Source organism: Miniopterus schreibersii (assembly GCF_964146895.1).
Source record: "Miniopterus schreibersii genome assembly, chromosome: 1".
Taxonomy (NCBI): domain Eukaryota; kingdom Metazoa; phylum Chordata; class Mammalia; order Chiroptera; family Miniopteridae; genus Miniopterus; species Miniopterus schreibersii.
Genome location: NC_138101.1, coordinates 7,540,464 through 7,560,475, shown reverse-complemented (window position 1 = coordinate 7,560,475; position 20,012 = coordinate 7,540,464). Strand labels below are relative to the sequence as shown.

The 20,012-nt window shown below is 46.2% G+C and overlaps 1 protein-coding gene and 1 long non-coding RNA gene across 4 annotated transcripts in view; one reads left to right on the top strand and one right to left on the bottom strand.

Moving 5' to 3' along the window:
- Window positions 1-783: 783 nt before the first annotated feature.
- LOC308558889 lies at window positions 784-1,860 on the bottom strand. Its single transcript, XR_013999065.1, has 3 exons — window positions 1,563-1,860; window positions 1,082-1,192; window positions 784-887 (listed from the first exon to the last, which is right to left on the bottom strand). It is a non-coding gene; the product is annotated as an uncharacterized lncRNA (long non-coding RNA).
- Window positions 1,861-13,375: 11,515 nt separating this feature from the next.
- TAPT1 (transmembrane anterior posterior transformation 1) overlaps window positions 13,376-20,012 on the top strand; it is a 51,686-nt gene continuing 45,049 nt past the window's right edge. The window contains exon 1 of one of the 3 annotated variants that reach the window (XM_081135754.1): window positions 13,376-13,588. In XM_081135754.1, the coding sequence (XP_080991880.1) occupies window positions 13,393-13,588 (196 nt within the window). In that variant the 5' untranslated portion in view covers window positions 13,376-13,392. Of the gene's footprint in view, window positions 13,589-15,293; window positions 15,369-16,995; window positions 17,049-20,012 lie in introns of those variants that run through there. The other 2 variants (XM_081135752.1, XM_081135753.1) reach the window with 2 other exon arrangements.

Below are 20,012 nucleotides of genomic sequence, written 5' to 3'. Positions count from 1 at the left end.
GCTAAACCCTGTCCTCCTCTCTTAATTGATATCGAGCTTTTAGCGTAATTGGATCTTTGCACATCCAAAAGCCACTTATGCAAATTAAAACCGTGACTCCACTCAATAGACTGGGAGTGATAACAGTCGTTATGACAGTGAGTGAAGCTCATCAAAGCCCCATTTTCGTAATTTTCGTTTTAGAGACCAACAGCTGAAACAAGTGGAATCAGGAAGGGAATAATTGGCCACTTATTCCAACTCCCACTATTTATAATAATAATAAATAGCACAAATAGAAAACAAATTAAGCACTGTTTCCCCTGAGCCAATCAGTCACCAACTCATGATAACTTGACCTTCTACTACTAGATCTTTCCCTTCTGGCTCATTCCGGCTCTGTTTGTCTTCCCTGGACCGTGTCAACAGCCTCCCAAGTCTATTCTCCTTCCTCTTAAATTTATTTTCCACATTGATCACTGGAATGAGCTCCCTAATACAAAGGCCAAGCCATTGTCTTACTTTAAACTGGTGTGGCCCTAAGGGCACCGTGGAATGTTAGGCTCTTTACCACAGCAGGCAAGGCCCTTGGTGTCCTGGCTTCTACCTGCGGACCTTCTGAACTCAGGCTCGTAGCTTCACCCTAACTTGGGGCAACTGTGTGGAGCTCAAATCACTGCCAAACTCCACTTTCCGCTTTGGGAAAACTTAGTGTCCTCTTCTGTCAATGCACCTCGGTCAGGGCCGCCACAGTCCACAGTCCAGGGTCCACAGGGGCAGGGCTGCCTCATCTTACCATTTGGTGGAAGCAGTTGGAGCCTGACTTCCTTTCCTCTCAGGTGGCTTATAGGATCCTTATGCGAATATATCCATTTCCTCCCCAAACTCTGCAAGCTGAGAAGCCTTTGCTAAATCACGGGATCAAAAAAAAAAAAGAAAAAAAAAGTTAATTGTATACCGTGTTCCAAAGTCAAGATGTACTTAAATTCTTATATTTACATGCTCCAATGTGACGTCTTTTGTTTGCCTCTAAATGAAAATTTCCATACTGGGCACCCTATTACACACATATATAATTGGGTTTGCATAAAATTGAACTCACCACTGCTCGGTCCACCTTTATTTTGTCCGCATGCCCAGAACTAAATGCCACAGAGGTCAAACAAATAGGCTTGACTCAAGAACGGCCAACAAAATTGTCCGACACTTTGTCCTGAAGGAAAAAATAGGATCAGAACAGGGACGGGTGGAGGGAGATGCTGGCCAAAAATATAAAGGGATCCAAAGAGAATGTCCTTCCTTCCACATCCTGGAGATTCAGTAGCCCATCCTGGTTGCTACATAAGGAGACACGTTTTCTTTAAGGTAATCGCAGTCCTGGAACCTAAGCAGCTTCATAAAACAAAGTTAACCTTTGAGCTGTGTGAACTGGCAGGTGAGATGATTACATTAGGATAAGCGGAGTCCAGTTGGCTGTAAGATTGTTACAGACTCTCCCACAAAAACCTTAGGGCAATCTAGCAGTCCCTGCTTCCCTAGACAAACTGGTTCCCTGCCCTGCACACAGCACCGCAACAACTCACCTGCTGGACCACGAGCTCCACGAGGCTGGGGCAGGGTCTCTCCATGTTAAACCCCCACGCGCCCAACAGTCAGGAAGCAGAGATGGCAGCTCCGTAGCTGGACAGGTGATGTGCCTGTTGGCTGTGCCCCATTATTTGTGCGCAACCCAAGTTTTGCTATAACTTGTGCAGCCTCAGGACTAGTGGAAGGAGCAGGGAATGGGCGGGGTCCTTGCAGAGTCTGTTGATTTTCTTTGATCTGACCTGTGAGTAGAGGTGGTAACAGCCCCACCCCCACCCCAGTCCCGCTCACGCCTGGGGGGCGAGGCTATCAAAGCCTATCTGATGTCGCGGTCAATATGTGGCAGCAGGACATTCTCAAAAGCGGCAATATTCAAGGGTCAGGGCAGGTGATAATATTGTGGGCTTAGGGGCAATAGGGCAAAATCCCTTTGGCTGAGCATTTAAAATGTTAAGTAAAAAGATAAAGAAATCATTCTAAAAAACAAAAAATGTTAAGGAAATAGTGATAGTTCAGGGTAGAGCTCCAAATCCAGTAAGGAATCAGAGGATTATTTGGGACACCAGAGGGGAAGCCCAACAGGATGGGCCAGTTTATGATGGCTGTATCTCGGGGCACATGGCAGCTGATGACCCGCTGGGAATGGAGCTGCAGACAGCAGGACTGATGTCCGCTCCCACCTCCTGGAAAGGACTGAGGTCCTACGGTGCTTTTGGGGATTCTGTTCCAACTCTCTTTGTTCATTCTATCCCTCCAGCCCACGGGCACTTCACCAGGCTCAGGCCTCTCTCCTATTACAAGGAAATAAACCAGCCAGCGAAGAAGCAAACAGGCTCCCCTTCCTGCAGCCAGCGTCGGCTGTCCACACGGCCCACTCACTTTCTTCTCTCTTTCGCTCCCCCAGCTGGGTGTTTCCTCTGCACTCATGGGATGGCTCTCACTGAGGACAGCCATGGTGTCACCGTTGCTAAATCTAGAGGACGTGCTTCAGTGTGTATCCTGTATCCCTCGGCAGCAGCCATCACCACTGACCGCTCCTCTGCCTTGATTCCACGAAAACGCCCTCCTGCGGGTTCTTCCTACCTCCTGTCTCTCCCTCCTGGACTTCTCCCCCTGGCCATTTCTTTCCAGAATGTTGGTGCTCATTCTAGTGTTCCTGGGCGTTCTGCTCTCATGCTCGACACCCTCTCATCAGATGTCACCCATTCCCTTGGCTCAGCATCCAGATGCAAATGACTCCCAGGTCTTCCTTTGACCCCAGATTTCTCCCCAAACCCCCAGGCTTCTATACATATCCTATTTCCCGGACCCCTCCGCTTGGCCATCCACAGGCTGAGTGTGGCATTTTGATTCTGTCAATCTGAAGGCCAAAGCCATACAAAGTAAAATTTGTTGTAAATGAAGTGTAGGCTTGAGAATCACTTATCACTAGTAAATTTAAAAACTGCAAAAATTGTTTCAGAAATATATGAGGCTTGATTTTTTTTTTTTTTTTAGAGTTAACTACAGCTGACATTAGCAAGGACAGCAAATGGTAAAAAGCATTATTTCTTACAAATTGATGAAAAACCGAAAATTTGATTAAAACTTTCTATGTGCAAAACTTGACACAGTACATTTGCCATAGCAAAAACAGTGGACCTAAAATAAAACTTGGCATGGGAAAAACTGTACAAATTTGACAAAGATGGAGGAAAATAAGTGGAAAAATCCAGCCTTCATTGTAAAAATCCACACAAGAAAAATTTTATGCTGATGAAAATAATGTTGGTAAAATAAAAATAAAGCAAACACAGTTGGAAACAGTTAAGATAAGCCATATAGAAAATGGGTCAGGGAATTCAATTGGCTTAATGGAGTTCACCCTGGAATAAATATTTGCCACAAATTCACCAATGTTGATATCATCCTTACGGTAATGTTTATATTCAAGAGTAAAACCCAAAAACTCAGGGGAGCCAGAATACAGCGTGGAACAAAAGTAGGATTACAGTTGTAAGCAAAAACTGAGTTTATTCTCGTATTATTATTTATTAATTATTGTATTTTCCGTATGAACGACTGTAAACCTACTCTTGCCCCACCCTGCGTACAAGAGCTCAACGTCATGAAGTCCAAGTGTCCTGCACTGTCCATGGGCACCTCACGCCCCACAGTTTCCCACTGGCTCCCTTTCCATCCCCCCCTACACCCCAAACCATTCCTTCTCCTGTGTTTCCTCTGCCTTCCTTACCACCCTTCTGAGAAGCGAGCCGATCAGCCTTCTTCACAGGTTCTCTGTGGCACTTGCCTCTCCAGCCTCAACCCCACGGCCACTGCTGTATTACGCCTCCCTCTGTGTCTTCACTTACTGTCCTCTCTCGGGCTCAAAGGCATGGCACATACTCCTGCCCAAATCCTGCCGCCTTCCCCGGCCCCCTAGAACCCGTGCTAGCGAATTCCTGCTTGTCCATCGGGACCTACACTGCAGTGGCCTGGCTTCCCGCCTGTGTCTCCCATTGCGTTATAAAGTTCTCAGGGCAGGCTCATGCCTTATTCCCCATTAGATTCTTAGTTCCCAGTACTGTGCCTCACGTGGACTAGGACCTCTCTCTGTTTTTGTTAAGCTGATGGACAGATCTCATTTAATCTTCACAACAATCCTGCACAGCAGGCACCACTACGTTTATTTAAAGAGGCTCAAAGAAGTTCAGTAACTTGCCCCGTTCCCATAGCAAGGAAGTCAGGATTTAACACATGAGAGTTTAACTATAAAGGGCAAGTTTTTTCTTTCTCACCATGCAGTGCCTTTTAACTGGATGCAACCAAAACACAGATATGGGGGCACAATTTCTGCAAATATGGCACTGAGAGTCAACGGGGCAGAATAATGCATTAAAAATAGTTATAACAGTGTGGTCATGCAGCTGGAGGTGCAGGGACAATGGTCTCTGCGGAAGGAGGATGACCATCGGGGACAGGGAGGTTAGGGGAGACTGGGGGGGATATGAGAAGGGGCTTTAAAGGATGAGTAAGAGCTTGGCTGGCAAAGTCAAGAAGCAAACTGGGCAGATGTAGCAGATGACTTTAGCTTTCTTATACATCAGTTGCATAAGCTAAGAAATTAATATTCCCCCTGAGCGTAGGATAGACGACAAAGCTTCTAATGCCAGTATTTTGACTTTCAAAACACTGAAGTGATTAAATGTATCAGAGCAGAAGTGCCAATGGAGGTATTTCTCAGAAGTACCAAGCATTATGCGGGAAGCATCTTTCTTGGATGCTGCCCGAGTCCTCGGGCCATTGTGAAGGTACTTCCTTGTGTCTTGTACCTACCCCATCAACCTGTTCTGCTGTGTTCCAAGTGCTAATTAAAATTGTACGCTGACAGCCAAAGCGAAAGCACTTACATTAAAACAATGCGTCTAAATTAAATGGCTCAAAACAGAGTGGTTCCAAGTTGACACAGTCCTTACCCCACCCCTCAACGCTGGGGGTAGAGGGCTGAGACTCAGGCATAAAATATAATAGTGTATTCTTTCTGATATTTGTAAATATTCAAAATAACCTAGAACTTTAAAGTTTACAAAAAGCCACTTTCAAGCCATCATCCCACTTCCTCCTTGAAATGGTTGGATTTGGGCTTTTAAGGCGAAATGTGGTATATTTTATGTGAAGACTATATTGCCTATCATCCGAAAGTATCTGTGACTCCATCCAAAACCTTATCCTTTGTCTCACTGCCTTTTTCTTAGAGCTAAACAAAACAAGTTTTTAAAGAAAATGTTTGTTCTACAAATGTTATACTACTGAGATAAATTTTCAACATAAAATGATGTTGGTGAAAGTTGTTGACTAGACATTGGACTGGATGTGAGAATAAGGCTTAATACCTAGCACACACTAAGGAAACACAGACGACTGTCCTGCCTGTCCTATGCAACAGTTAGGGGCAAGCCAAGCTCTCTACATGCGAGGCTGGAGGCTATGGATTATTCTCGAACTCGTGGAGAAGGCCCAGAGGCAGTGTCAGCAACCTTTAACCCGATCCCTCCTTCCACCTCCAATCATCCTCCCCTTTCTCCTGGCTCAGCCTCCACCTGCAGCCCACCACCGAGCCCTGGAAACGAAAACTCGGTCTTGAAGCTCCACTCAAGCCCCGTGCATTTTCCCACCTCTCTCACTCTGTCCACGCTCCTTCGTCTGCCCGTGAGGCCCTTCAGTCACTTCCTCAGCCCCATTTTCTACCTGGCAAACCACCTTCCAAGACCTATTCAAATGCCATTTTTTTCGGAGCTGTCCTGGCTTCCCCAGAGCCCAATTCATCACTCTCTCCTTTGAGTACCCAGGGCACTACATTCATTCGTCTAGTGGGGTACTTATCACATTGCAATGTAATTACTTGTGGACGGGAAACACATTTCATTTATCTTCGTTACTCCAGGGCTTTGTGCAGTACCTGGCACATAAAAATAAAAAAAACATTCAAGAAATCTTTGCCCAAGAAGAAATACTAGCGTCTGTTGATTGCAGGTAAGCAATTTAACATAAACATTACAATTTAAAATAGGTAGTTGAGTTCACCAGAAGAAAAATAATACGACAAGCTTATGCCAAGTCAGCATTTAACTTCAGCCTACATTAACACAAGAAATACCAAAAATCTCCTAACTCTGGAACTGAAGGGAAACTTGGAGACCATCCCGCCCACCCTCTGCTACATGGATCAGGAGAGTAAGTCTCAGAGCTCATCCCAGGTTTGATGACTAGTAAGGGGTCCTACCCGGGCCTGCTGACACCAAGTGTGCACCCTTCTCCATGTCACTCTGCTGTCTCTCTAGCTGAAGCCCGTGTCTAGTCTACTGCCATAATTTCAGATTAAATTCTATGGCTTAGTCTCAAACAGATATTTGACCCACTTTGGCACAGAAGCAAAAAAGCAGACTGTTTTCAGAAAACCGTTAGTCAGAAGCAAATGTTTGCATGGCTGAATCCACCTGTGTGTTTATACATGTCCCTGGAGGATTAGTGGTCATCGCCTATCTAAAAATTTAGTTTTAAAAAAATACAGGTTCAGAAGAAAAATCCTTCCTGATGTGTTATTTTTAAAAAATACCCTTAATATAAAGAAAACTCCTTGCTTTCAAGGGAGCAGCCAGTTACACCACCATAAAACAGGGCACTATCCATAAAATCTCATGCCATTTAGGCTTTCTCTATGGAACATTATTCAAATGTTAAAAGGGAAGCAAATGGCAGAAATTTTAGAGTGGACACTTAGTTGCCCAAAGTCAATGGAATCAACTGATGTTTGTATCTTTAATCACTTAACATGAGATTTAATTGTCTATATCAAGCTAAACTAGAAACTGTGAGAGTATATCAAGCTTGTAAAAACAAAATTAAGTTTCATGAAACTTAGTATTGTTTAGAAGAAAGATTTCTAGCTAACCATGTCGGATCACAAATTCCAGCACCATAAAAATTAAAATTGAATATTTAAAAACTGGTTTGCAGCACTAGAAATGAATTTTTATGCAATTGGTGTTACTACACAGCTAAGTATATGGATGAATGGTCAAAGTGAAAGTTAGAGATAGTAATGATCAGCATCTAATTTAGCCTCAGTTTTCTTAATAATCCAATACTTACGTATGAATTATTCATGCCAGATTTTTAACCCCAGCCTGCATCTGTCACCAGTGAGCATATGCTCAGAGAACAAGAATTAATGTTCGTATCAGCTTAGGCAAAGCATAATTAGGAAGACAGAACTGTCCCAAGATGACAATGTTTGCTACAGACACAACACATTTTCTCTTTATTGCTATTTTGAAAAATGAGCTATAGTACTGTTCTCCATAAAACTGTGCACCTAAGTTACAGTACTTCTTACGCATCCATATGGAAGAAAGGAGGTAAAAGCTGTTCATTATTTGAAATTGGAAAAAAAGAAAAAAAAGAAATTGATACTAAATTAGAAGATGTCAAAAAAACTACAGAGGAATCTTATGCATAAATATAAACTTAGAATATTGAAAAAAAGGGGGAATATAACTGATGCATACAGAGAAGCAACCAGAAAATGTAAGACCTTGAACTCAGATAAACAAATTTCTAAAACCTAGAAAGCAGAAACCTTAAGAGAGGATTACTGAGAATCTGTAATAAAAACAAAAAAGAGAGATATAAATACTTAGGTTTTCATAGAAAGAGAGAAAACTTAAGAAATAGATCTTTATAAGGCCCAAAGGCCACATTCATTACGAACTGTCTCAGAAACAAAAAGGAGCAGCAGGGAGCAGGTTAGGCTGGGGAGGTGGCGAACGAGCAGGCGACACTGATCACAGGGTAGAAGCGCACGGCCGGGCCCGAAAGGACCTAAGGTCACAAAGGAGAGGGAAGAATTACCGTCCTCTCGATCCACACGAGTTCGACAGAAACATCAGGACAAAGTGAGCATGTATCTGAAATACCATGCAAAGTCTTTTGAATACCAACTACTATTTGATAAGTGGCCAAAAGCAGCAATAAAGTACTCGCCACCAGGGAATGAGGAAAGCCGGGCCCTAAAAACTCTGAAGGGCAAGGCCCAGCAGGGCCGGCAGCATGGGCCTGGTGATAAATAAAACCTCCTGTTTTGCAGATTCTCTAATCAAAGCCTTTGCTAGCTGGGATTATTTCTTTAAAAGAGAGAGAGAGAGGTTTTGACAATTATGAACAAATTTATTGAAAGTCTCAGTTCATTCTGCAAATAGATTCTTGTTAATTACCTGACTAAATGATTAACACCCTTCTAAACATGACACGTCTATTTTCTATGGGGATAATGAAAAATGAACAGTGTCCTTTCTCCTTAAAGAGAAATCTGGAATGGAAAGCTTGCTAAGCCGTCACCATGGTCCCTTTCAGCAGTATTTTGGAGTTTTCCAGAAATTTTAAATTTAATACAAAATAAGCCTTATATCTGATCATGTATAAAAGATCCTATTAGCCTATGAGGTATGGATTTATGTTCACACACTTTTACCACATAAACAAACCAACATTAAGGTCTTCAGAATAGGATAGCTTTTAGAAAACATCTCTTTGAACAAAAGGCAGTTTTCAATAGGTCCTATTTAGGATGGTTTTAGTCCTATATTCTTGTGCCAGAGCAGTGATTTTAGAAATAGGTTTTGCTCATGACTGTGTTAGTCAAGCTGTAACAGGCACATGAGAATCAACTGCATATTACTCCATCTGCGCTACGTCTTCCAGAAACAAACCAAGTTGATGTCCTTTACAAATCCATGAACTAAAGCCCAGGCAGGATAAAACCTAATGGATATCAGTCTAAAATGACTGCCAAGGATAGAAAACAATATTACTGAACCTCAGAGATTCGATAAACTCACATAAATTTACTGCGAAGGATTGCCCAGAAATATATTTCATTTCTTTAGAACACCAACTGCAAAGCTATTCAGGTTTTTAAAAGATATCAACTCTAACTTTTCTCTTTGAAGAGAAAATGGGGAATAAATTAAATTCAGAACCTTTTGTGAATCAGACACATAGCATTTATGGTTTAGAAAACAGAAGTCATGTTCTGCTGAAATACATTTTCAAATGAGAAACAGAATTAAACTGGACTCTCTTCAGTGGTAGAATCTATACTCTGAAAATTGTGCACAACAGCAATCATCTCAAATCCCATTTCCACTGCTTTGAATGTCACCTTAGGGCAGTGTTCTTGGACGTGGGCATGTCTGGGTACAATGTGTGAAATTTGTTCAAAATGCAGAAACCCAGAGGCCTGGGGTAGGGACTGCAAAAGTCACCAGAACTCATCAGCTCTCACACAAAAGGAATGAAGAGCTAATGCATAGATAATAAAGAAGGTGCATTAAAGACTTACAGGCTCAGCTAGTGTGGCTCAGAGGTCGAGCATCGACCTATGATCCAGGAGATCGAGGTTTGATCCCCCCACACTGGGGGCATGCAGGAGGCAGCCGATCAATGACTCTCTCTCATCACTGATGTTTTTTTTTCTCTCTCTCTCTCTCCCTTCCTCTCTTTGAAAGCAATAGAAAATATATTAAAAAAAGAAAAAAAAAAGACTTACAGACCTTTGATGTGTTGCTGTATTTGAATTCCCCACATTATTTTAGACTCAATTGCAAAGACATTCTGAAATTAAGGATTCCACACTTTTCTACAAATATTCATAGTGTAGGCAAATCTAGCTATTTGTAACCCAGGGGTTCGAGAATCTGAAAATGGGTTTGCAGGGATTTTATCACAAAATTTTGGAAGAGGCCATCGGGATGCTCTGTCCAGCAGTGTATAGTGAGGAAAATGACGTGTGGACACGTGTTACCTTAGGGCAGGAGACCAAAGGAGAGTCAGAGTGCAGGTCTTCAGGGCTCTCTCAGGTCATCCAAGTACTTAATGCTTTTTCACTCATGGAAAGTATATGGAACTAATTTCAAACATATCTTAGGAGCAAAATACCAGAAGTGCTGTTCAAGAGATATACTGTTTTGTAGTTGAAAAGTAAACCTACTCAGTCTAACTTTCTCCTTAGTGGTAACTAAGGAGAAAGAAAAAGAAACTGCATTTTTTTCAGCTCCTACTATAGAATAGACATTGCTCCATTTACCAAGGAAAGACACCGAGGGCTAGAGTTTGTAAGCTTCATAACCTAACTTTCTGGAGCTTGAATCCATGGTTAATACTCAATGAGTTTGATGTACTTCATTCAGTCTCAAAGTCACAAATATTAAATCTTTAATAAAATATAAAGTTACGATTTATTTTTTTAATTGTGCATATTACTCACCAAACTTTCATTCTTTTAAAAAATATTTTGTAGTTTGCTATTTTCAAAATACAATAACCACACGGTAGATACTACAACCAGAAGGTACAAGAACACACTTGATTAAGAATACGTGCTGTAACTTTACAAACTTTTCATTGAATTTACATGACCATAATTATTATGCATCTATATGAAAATGTAATTTTGAATGGAAGCCTATTTAACAAACCTTTCTTAACTCACTGAATCTTTTCCTTTGGCCTCTATTGTTTACCTGTAAGACTCATTCTCATTGATCCCTCTTCTTTACTGAAACTATTTCCCACCAATGGGGTATTTCTTTCCCTCGCAGCTGGTACAGTAACATGCTGAAGGCACGCTACTCACTGTTTGCTGAATTAATGTTTACATTGAATTACTACAGCTCATTGTCATCCAAATCTTGTTTTTATTGTATAACTTGACTCAGGGTTAAGCTGATTCTCTTTAATGGTGGGGAGTGCCATGTTTTTTAAATAGTCCTACTGTTTCCTGATGGTGGCATTATAAATCTAGGCCTCTTTCTTTTTACGACTGATGTTAAGATAAAGAACGTTATGCTTTAACTGCTATTCATTTCCCTCAGAGGACCGCTGGTTCTTTTATGCTAACGATTTCTTACCTTAAGGTTATTTGTAACCTTATAATTTGAAGATTTAGAATACATACGGACGCGTTCCTGGGTGTCCATGGGGGACTGGTTCCAGGACCCCCAAGGATACCCAAATCTGAGGATGCTCATGTCCCTTATATAAAACGGTGTAGTACTTGCATGTAACCTACACACATCTGTCTGTATACTTTAAGTCACAGGTGGATTACTTTAGTACCTAATGCAATGTAAATCCTATGTAAATAGTTGTTATACTGTATCATTCAGGGATCAACTTTCTGGAATCCTTTTTCAAATATTTTTAGTCTGAGATTGGTTGAATCCCGGGATTCAGATTTCTTCAACAGGGAGGGCCCAGAGGGCAGACTATATTTAAAAAATACCCTTACTTAGGATGTTAACTTGCAATAGATCGAATTAACTCAAAGAAAACAACTTTTCATATCCAATAAGCTGATTATCTAATTATCAGTACCTACCCAAGGGAAGAGTAGTGTTAACTGGAAAAATTATTTACATTAACGTTCCTTTTAAAAATGCCGTTTAGCACGGTGACGTCACTGCGCAGTCCCACCAAGCGCCCTGCAGCTCCAGCGCAAAGGCCCGGAAGGTGAGAAACTACAAATCCCTCGGCTTTCCCATCTCCACGTTGCTCTTTCTGCTGTGCTTCTAGCACCTGCACAGGGCTCCTTCCTCTCTCTCTTTGCTGTTTAAAAGGATAGGCACAGCCTTCGGTACACAATGTCTTTCCTCAGGCCTAACACAGAAAATGAGAGAAAACCATTCCTACAATCGATGCCTAAAAAAACCAAAAACTCAGGTTTTTTTTTTTTCCGTCTGGCTCCTGTTGGGTTAAAAGGCAGGGGCAATAATAAGCCAACACACGTGGTGAGACAGTAAATGGGACTGACATACAGAAGCGATAAACCCTATTTCCTCCCTGGCCACCGGTCAGTAGGGACGGCGTCGGTTTTACACTTTATAAGCTCAGAGAATAGTAGAATTTGAGCTGCACGAGCAACCCTGGAGGCCATAAAATGTTCGGCACCTTTAGATTTTCAAAATGATTTTGATGGCTTGACCAGAGCATTTGCTTTTGATGGATTAAGGTTGAGTTTTGACCAAGAATAACCCAAGCTGAGAATTTCATGTTGGACGGTCACGGGAACGTGTGGAAATGTAATCCTGCGAGCTGCCCCGTTTTAGGAAGGATGGGGCGTCAGTTGCCCCTCTCCCGGGGCCTGGGGTCAGTTCCCAGCTGCGGGGACACCAGCCCCGCGGTTCCACACTTGGCGAGCTCGCGGCCGGCGCTCACGCGTGTCCACGAGCCCGCGGGGCGCGGCCGGGGCCGCGGGAGCTCGGGCGTGGCTCTCGCAGGCCCCGGACACCTGGTTCTCAAGTTCGGGGCCCGGTTTCCTTTCCCGACCGAAAGGCTAACGGCGGCGCGGGCGAACGAAGGCGCCTCGCGGGACCCTGGCGCGCGGTCCCCGCCTGCAGCGCGGCGACCCGGGGCAGCGGTGGCGGGTCCCCGCGGCTTCGCGGGCAGCCTCCCGCCCGACCCCGGGGGCAGGTGCTCCGACCCCGCGCTCGCGCCAAGTCACGTGCCCCGGACACCCCGAGATGGAGCCGGGTGGCGGCGGCCGGGAGCCGTCCCGACCCCCAGGGCAGCCTCGTGTGTCCCGGGCGCGCTCGGCGCACAAAGCGCCCCGCTTCCCGGGCTCGGCCCCGCGGGCCCGTCGCGTGCCTCCGGCCCCCACCTGTTGGGCCGCAGCCTCCCTCTGGCCCAAGTGCTTTGCAAACTGTGCACAGAGACCCAGAGGCAGGGAATGTGACGGCGGCCACAAACATGCAGCAGACAGGCAGCCCGAACAGCGCGCACGCGGCGCCGGGGCTGGCGGGGGTCGGGGACCCCGAGTCGGGCGCTCGGCGCCGGGGGCGCACGGCCGGTGCCAAGGCCGAGCGGGCGGCGCCGGCGCACTCCGGGCACCGCGCCTGCAAAAGGGGCTCCCGGGGGCCGGCCGGGCACCCCGCGCACGGCGCGCAGCGGGCGCCGCCCCGGGGCTCCTCGGCCGACCCTCCGGCCCCGCCCGGCCCCGGCCGCAGCCCCGAGCCCCGCGGGCGCCCGCCGTCCCCGGCCGCGCGGCCCGGCGGCGAGGAGCCCGCGCGCCACGCCGAGGTCCGGAAGAAGATGGCGGCCGCCCTGGCGGCGGCGGCCTCGGCCTCGCAGGCGCCGCTGACGCCACTGGAGCGCGCCGGGCGCCGGGCGGCGGACGGCGGCGGCGGCGGCCCGGGCTCGGGCGAGGGGCGGGGCGAGGCGGGGCGGGGGCCGGCGGGAGGCGGAGGCCGCGCGGGCGGCTGGAGGGAGGCGGCGGGGCTGGTCTGCGCTCGGAACATGGCGGGCGTCGGCGGCGCGGCCGCCCCGGCAGAAGGCGGCCGTGGCGGCGCGGACGGCCCGGAGCGGGACGGCGGCGGCCCCGCGGAGCAGCCGGGCGGTGGCGGGCTCGGGCCGCCGCCGGCGCCCCAGCGCACGGAGACGCTGGGCTTCTACGAGAGCGACCGGCGGCGGGAGCGGCGGCGCGGCCGCGCAGGTGAGGCGGGCGGCGGGCGGCGCTAGGCCGGGCTGGGGCCGGGGCCGGGGCCGGGGCCGGGCCGGGCCGGGCCGGGCCGGGCCGGGGGCGCGGGGTCGCCGCTCCCCGACTCCCGCGGCTCCGCGCGCTGACAGCTCGTCGGGCGGGTCGGCGCGGAGCCCGCCAGGTGCGGCCCGAGCGGGCTGCCCGGGCGCCGGCCCCGCGCCGCTGCGCCCTCCCCGAGGGGCACCGGGCGCCTGTGCCCGGCGGCGGCGAGCGCCCCGGAGCCCCCGCGGAGCCCGGGTCGGCGAGTGGCCGCCGCGCCAAGGTGACTCCTGGGCTTCTACGCGAGCTCGAGCCGCCCGACCTGTTACCTCGCCGCCCGGGGTCCCGCCGCGGCCGCGGCCCCGGGAAGTTGAGCCCCGGCCCGGACCCGGCGCCCCGCGCCCCGCAGCCCGTGAACTTTCCCTGAACCGAAACTTGTGCCGCCGGGGGAACATGGCTGCAGAGAAAAGAGGCACTTCTGCGAACCCCACTGTCGGAGACGGGGTCTCGGCAGGTCCTTCTCATTCCTTTCCGCTACCGGGCTGTATTCTTGTTTCCAAAGAATTTTTATTTTTTAAAAACTGCGTTTGTGTTTATGTTGCTGTTGCGTATGAGGCTTAAAGGGAAAAAACAAGGGTTTTCTTTTTTTTTTTTCCCCCTTGAGATGTGTTTCCCTGGACGTAGAGGGATCGCAGCATGTTAATTCTTACATAAGCCCGAGTTGTGAACGGAAACCGGACCCCAACATTAAATCTCCCCCCGTCCCCCCAAAAAAACTGCTCCTGGCGCCCAGAAGGGCTTTAGCCGCTGTTCGTGCGGCGAGTGCGGGTGGGCGCGGGTGGACGTGGAAGTCGGGGGCTGATGCCCGAAGCTGGGGCGTCTCAGAGCACAGGGGTGCAGCCTGCGGGGCGCGGGCTGGGCTCGGAAGACGCCCCTGTCCTGGGAACAGTAAGTACAGGCGGCGCCGGGCGGCCTCTCCCGTGACCGCCCGCAGACGCGCAGCCCCGGGCTCGGCCGCCGGGCACTCGCTCCGCGGGCGCCGGGCGCAGGGGCTCGGGAAGGCGGCGCCGCGCCCCGGCCGTCTGCTCCTCGCTCAGACTGGGCGTTGAGAGCTCTGCGCCCTGGCCGGGCGGCGAGCGGGCCGAGCGTCACCCCCCCCAGGCCAAGGTGGGGAGTGGGGTCCCCGGCAGGGCGCGTGCAGGACTCCTGCGCGGAGTGCGCGAAAGGAGTGGAGCAGCAGATAGGTGCTTCTCGCTCTCTGTCTCTCAAAATCAGTAAGTAAATAAAAAGAGAAAGAAAGCACTCGGAGGCAAATAGAAATAAGCGTGGCCAGGTGTCTCTGTAATTTCTTGCAAATATTTCTGACTTTCGGGAAAGCCAACATTGTAAAAGTCTGTGTGTGTGTGTGTGTGTTGCTTACACAGAAAATGAAGGTGTTAGGAGCCTCTGGATGAGCCCAGATGTTGAGCCCTTGGGCTGACCCCTCACCCCCTTCCCGGATGGGCCTGGATACCAGGTACCCTGGGTTTCCATAGACTTCATCAGGCCACACACCCATTCTTCATCAACGTGGGTTGCTGGGCAGGGTTTACTTAACGTGTTTGAAGCCGAGCTCTTAACCCATAGTTGCAAAAACGTCCTTATCAGGGAGAAGTGTCCAGCTTTAGCTGTTGGGGTAGTCCTCATTGTTTCCCCAATTCTGTGAGTTACATGTGAGGAGAGATGACAGTGACAGCAATTGGGGATCGGGACTTCGGTGAGAATCCCAGGAATTTTTCGGCAGAGTCACCAGCCAGTGTTGTTCCATTTGGGCTTCCTTGTGGGCCCCTTACCCTTTTTCCCCCAGCGTCTGTCTGCTCTGCTTGGCACACAGCTCTTGCCACGGCCGCTGCCCACCCTGCCATTGGTTGGAGGTTAGAATTCTTTCAGCCAGTCTTAAAAACCCAGGCTGCTGAGTGGCTTCTGCGGTCACCCTGACCCTCCAGCATTGCTCCCTTCCACTGCTCTGTAACCTTCTCTTTGTCTTCTGTCCAGAATTTACAAACCTGTCCTAAGGACTGGCCTGGGGTACTCAGAGGGCCTTTGAGTGGCACCGTCTAGCTCATGTGAGAAGCATTTCTCCCAGAATCAAGGGTCTCCCAAGCCTAGGGGCTTGTACATAAGGTGTTGCTTGTTTATTTTTTATGTTCTGGTGCTGTCTCTGATTCTCTAGTCCCCCCTCCCCAAACCAGGACAGCCTTTGTCTTTCCATTGGTGTCTTGGTGACCTAACCATCAGTGAGTTCCAAAGTCCCCTTTAGCCTTTCTCCCAAGGAATTAAAGGCTCTTACAAATTAAGACATTTGCTGGCCTGTCCTTAGAGCCTAGGACTCTGTAAATGAACGTATAGATTAGGTGCTTATCTAAACTCTCCCCATCAGAGAGAAGTAATTCAGTACACAGTGTTTGAGGTTTGTTTTTTAAAATACCTGTCCTCATTCCTTTATATGTTTAGAAGACATGTATGAATATTAGTGTGGGTGTGTATAGTTGTATATACCTACTCATGTATCCATCAAGCCTAGGCTTTCTTTTTGTTTCTCGTTTCAAGCTCTTTTGATCACTTGGTTCCTTTAACTTCCTTTCCTACTTACATGTTGCCTAGCAATGTACTGAAACTTTTCTCGGTTGCCAATACTTACACCTTAACATAGTTAGAAGTCAATATCCTACCCTCATCCTGTTTCATTCTCTCAGAATGGTCATTGGGTATTTTGTGGCCTGAGGTGGTCACCGGTCTTGGACTCTATAGTTGTCATTAGGAACTGCAGATTCATGTCATCTGCTGCCTTTTTTTTCCCTACTCTTAAAAATAATGCCAACATCTATTGTCCTTTTTAAAAAAACGTTCAACTGAATGACAAAAAGAGGAAATAATATACCAGTGAAAATATGATTAATAACTTTTTTCCTACCTGATAGGGATAAGACCTCCTTAGTGCTAATGTTACAAACAAGAGGCAAGTTCTGTCAACACAGTTGTAAGTAGACTCTTGATATATTTATGCAGATAATTGTTAGAAGTGAAATGTGTAAAGGGAAAATTGTGGCTCTAGAACTTGACTTTAGTCCTGTATGACATAATATCAGATAATAAAGACACCTTACCATGTATTCGTGCTTGTTTCCCACTTGATCATCTGTAGAAGCTCTAAATGGGAGAGTTTCTGTATAGAATTTTCCCATTTAGGAATCTAGGTCTAGCAAGTCAACCTTGGACTAAGAATTAGGCAACCTGTTCTTGGCTCAGTTCAATTGTTGAGTTGCTTTGTAGACTCTAGTCTTGCGTAATACATTTGGCTGTGCTTCATAACTCCACTACTAAACAGTATCTGAAATATCTAAACTGGCTACAGTGACCATGGAGACTTAAGAGTAGAAGACTTGCTGTAAAATAAGTAAGCACAGCACCTGCTGGTGAGGGTGAAGCTGCTGATACAGGGCAGGTGCTGGGGTGTGCGTAGGGCTGGGTATTGCTTACAGAGCAAGAGCCTGCCGCGGTAGGTCTGGGCCGGCAGCGTTGTTTCCCCCTAACAGTGCTGTGGGGCTCGTTCGTTCCCTTCTTTTTAAATGGCGACTCTCCACGTCTACAGCGTAAGCTTGCTGTCCACCATGTTGCTTCTCTTCTCGGCTTTTACCCGCCCTAGACCCCTAGCAGAGGCGGGAAGAAAGGCTGAAACCCAGGGAAGCCAACTGATTGCCTTTGTAGCAACTCCCACAAAAGGTTTCGAGTGGCACGGAGGTTTTTACTGTTCATATTCCTATGTCTTATGTTTTGTGTATTTAAAAACTTAAGCTCTTCTTACAAATAACACATTTTTATTAAAATGTGTTTTTATTTAGCCAGTCTTCACCCTCCATAGGATATATTACATAGTATTTCTGTGGCCCCCAGACTCATCCTAGTGGATGGTTAAAGGCTGTGACTCTGAAATCATGCTCTAGAACCAATGCTTGATTTCTCCTTTACAGAGGAAAACAAGTAACTGTAAAACCGGCTGGGAAGTTACCTGGAGTAACCACAGCCCTGATACAGATAAGGTGAAATTAACTTCTCTGCTGACAAACAAGTGCTCTGCTTTAAAGCTTTCCCTTGCATTCCCTAACTAGCACATGTAAACTAAACAAGCAGTGAAGAGTTATTCATTTTGATCTTTGACCACTTCAATATCTTGGCTTTTTGAAAAGTTTAACTTCAGCCCTCGCAGCTCATTTGTGGCCTGTTTGGGGAGTGCTTGCATAAGAGAGGTCTTTGGAAAGACTATGTAGCATTGAATGTCAGAATAATGATATTATCAATTCATGAATATTCTACCTGTTCCTTACTTCCCAAATATAAACAGTTAGAGGGTCTTAAAAACTCAAATGGTACCTTTACTGCATTTGACTTTGGGAGGCTGTTGTATTGATTCCTGGTTAGCCTTATACAAGAATGTGCCTCTATATTGTGTAATAAACTTATGTTCAATACTTTAGTATAACCTTAGTAAAGTTTAATTATTAAAGTTTTTCATTATTTAAGACTATGGAGAGTTGTATGTTTCATAATGTTTTCCTAACAGTTAACCAATACTACTTTCCAATTTTTTTAATGGTCAGTGCTATTTTAAGGAAGATATATTTAGACATACTACTGAACATTTAAGTATGTTTGCGAGGACTCATTACTTTTAATACTTTTCTACCCTGGCTTCTTATTTCTAAAACAAGCTATCTCGGTAGATAGTTAAATATAATATTTCTTCTTTTAGGGGTGAGGAAGAAGCAGTTTTTACTATACTTTTTCTCAATTTAAGATACTGGATCGCAGAGCATTTCTGTGGTAGGAGATGGATATTGATTAAAAATACTCTAGATGAACTGATTTGGATTTATGATTGGTACTATCTTATATTAAATATTCACAGTTGGCAAAACATTTCTTCTAATGTAGAAGCACTTGTTTATATTATAATTAAACAGTAAAAGACTTCTATTTTAAAAAGGCTTTTACTGAATGATATTTCTTTATAGCAAGAGTTGGATGAATGAACTAAGAATTGGTTGACATCCAAACAGTTAAGTCAGTGTTCAGAAAATAAGCACATGTATTATTTTATTTTGGAAAAGAATTTGCTCTTAAAATATAAAGACAGATGTGAGTGACCCTTTTGCTCAGAAGAAGTGAAATGTCACCACAGTATGGAAAAAGTCAGGTACAGTAAGCCAGCAGAACTCTTGCAGAGTGGTACCCACAGGTAAAAGAACAGTAGCCTTTCTAAATAATTAGTCAGGCAACTGTGCCCAGTATCACAGGACAAGTAAGTTCAGGCAAGCCTGTAGAAAGCTAATAATGTTTAAAAAACAAAAACAGCTCAGGCCGCTCTTTCTGATGGGCTGAAGCCGCTCTAGTGCTAGGTTATCATCTTCCATGAGATTGTCAGATGCTGGATAAGGATTATGGTATAGGGGAGAGAGCACGTTGGGCATGGAATTCAAAGACCTAGGTATTATTTCCAGCTTTCCCCTTAACTTTTCAGTGACTTTGGACCAGTCTCTGTGAGCCTCAGTTTCTTCGTTTGCAAAACGTGAGCACCATTATCTGCTCTCCTCCGCTCTCAGAATTGTGAGGATTTTATGAAGTAGTACGTGCAAGACCTTCATAAACTCTCTTGCCCTAATAGGGAGGATCCTGACCCCTCGAACAGGGCCAGTTCCCAGGAGGTGAGAGAAGGAAGTAAGGTAAAGCTTTTGAAATATTTCACCCGTGAAACTTGGTTCTTTTGTTAGCGTTGCTGTAATGTATCTTATAAATCCATTCCCTAGCCCATTATTAAGGTGTTAATTGTACACAAACACTACCCTTGGATTCAGAACCCTCTGGGGACTAGACATTGGGAAGATTCGGATACATGGTACCTGCTTTCACAAAACTCCTCGGCTGTAAGGGAGCCTACTAGTTAACAGTGAAACTTCTTAGAAGCAAACGCAGGCTATGGCAGCACAGAAAAGGGAGCATGGAGGAGGTCCCAGTTTTCCAGAAAGAGCACAGTGGCTTGTTTACAAAAGCACTTGAGACAATGATAGTTAAAGTAATCCAGTGCCAGAAAGCACTCGCTGTATGGATAGACTGCTTGATTTTGAATTCTTGCTCCACCACTTGCTGCTTGTGTGACGTTGGAGGCCTCCTTAACCTGTCTATGCCTTGGTTTCTTCATCTGCAAAATGGACATCACAATAGAATCTGTCTCACAGTTTTGAGAACTGTGCACTCAAAACGTATTTTTATGATTTGATTTTTAAGGGCTTACTTTAAAATTCCCCATTGTGGAATGTAAGTTGGTGTTTATAACCAAAATTCTTGCATTTCTTGAGGTGGAATC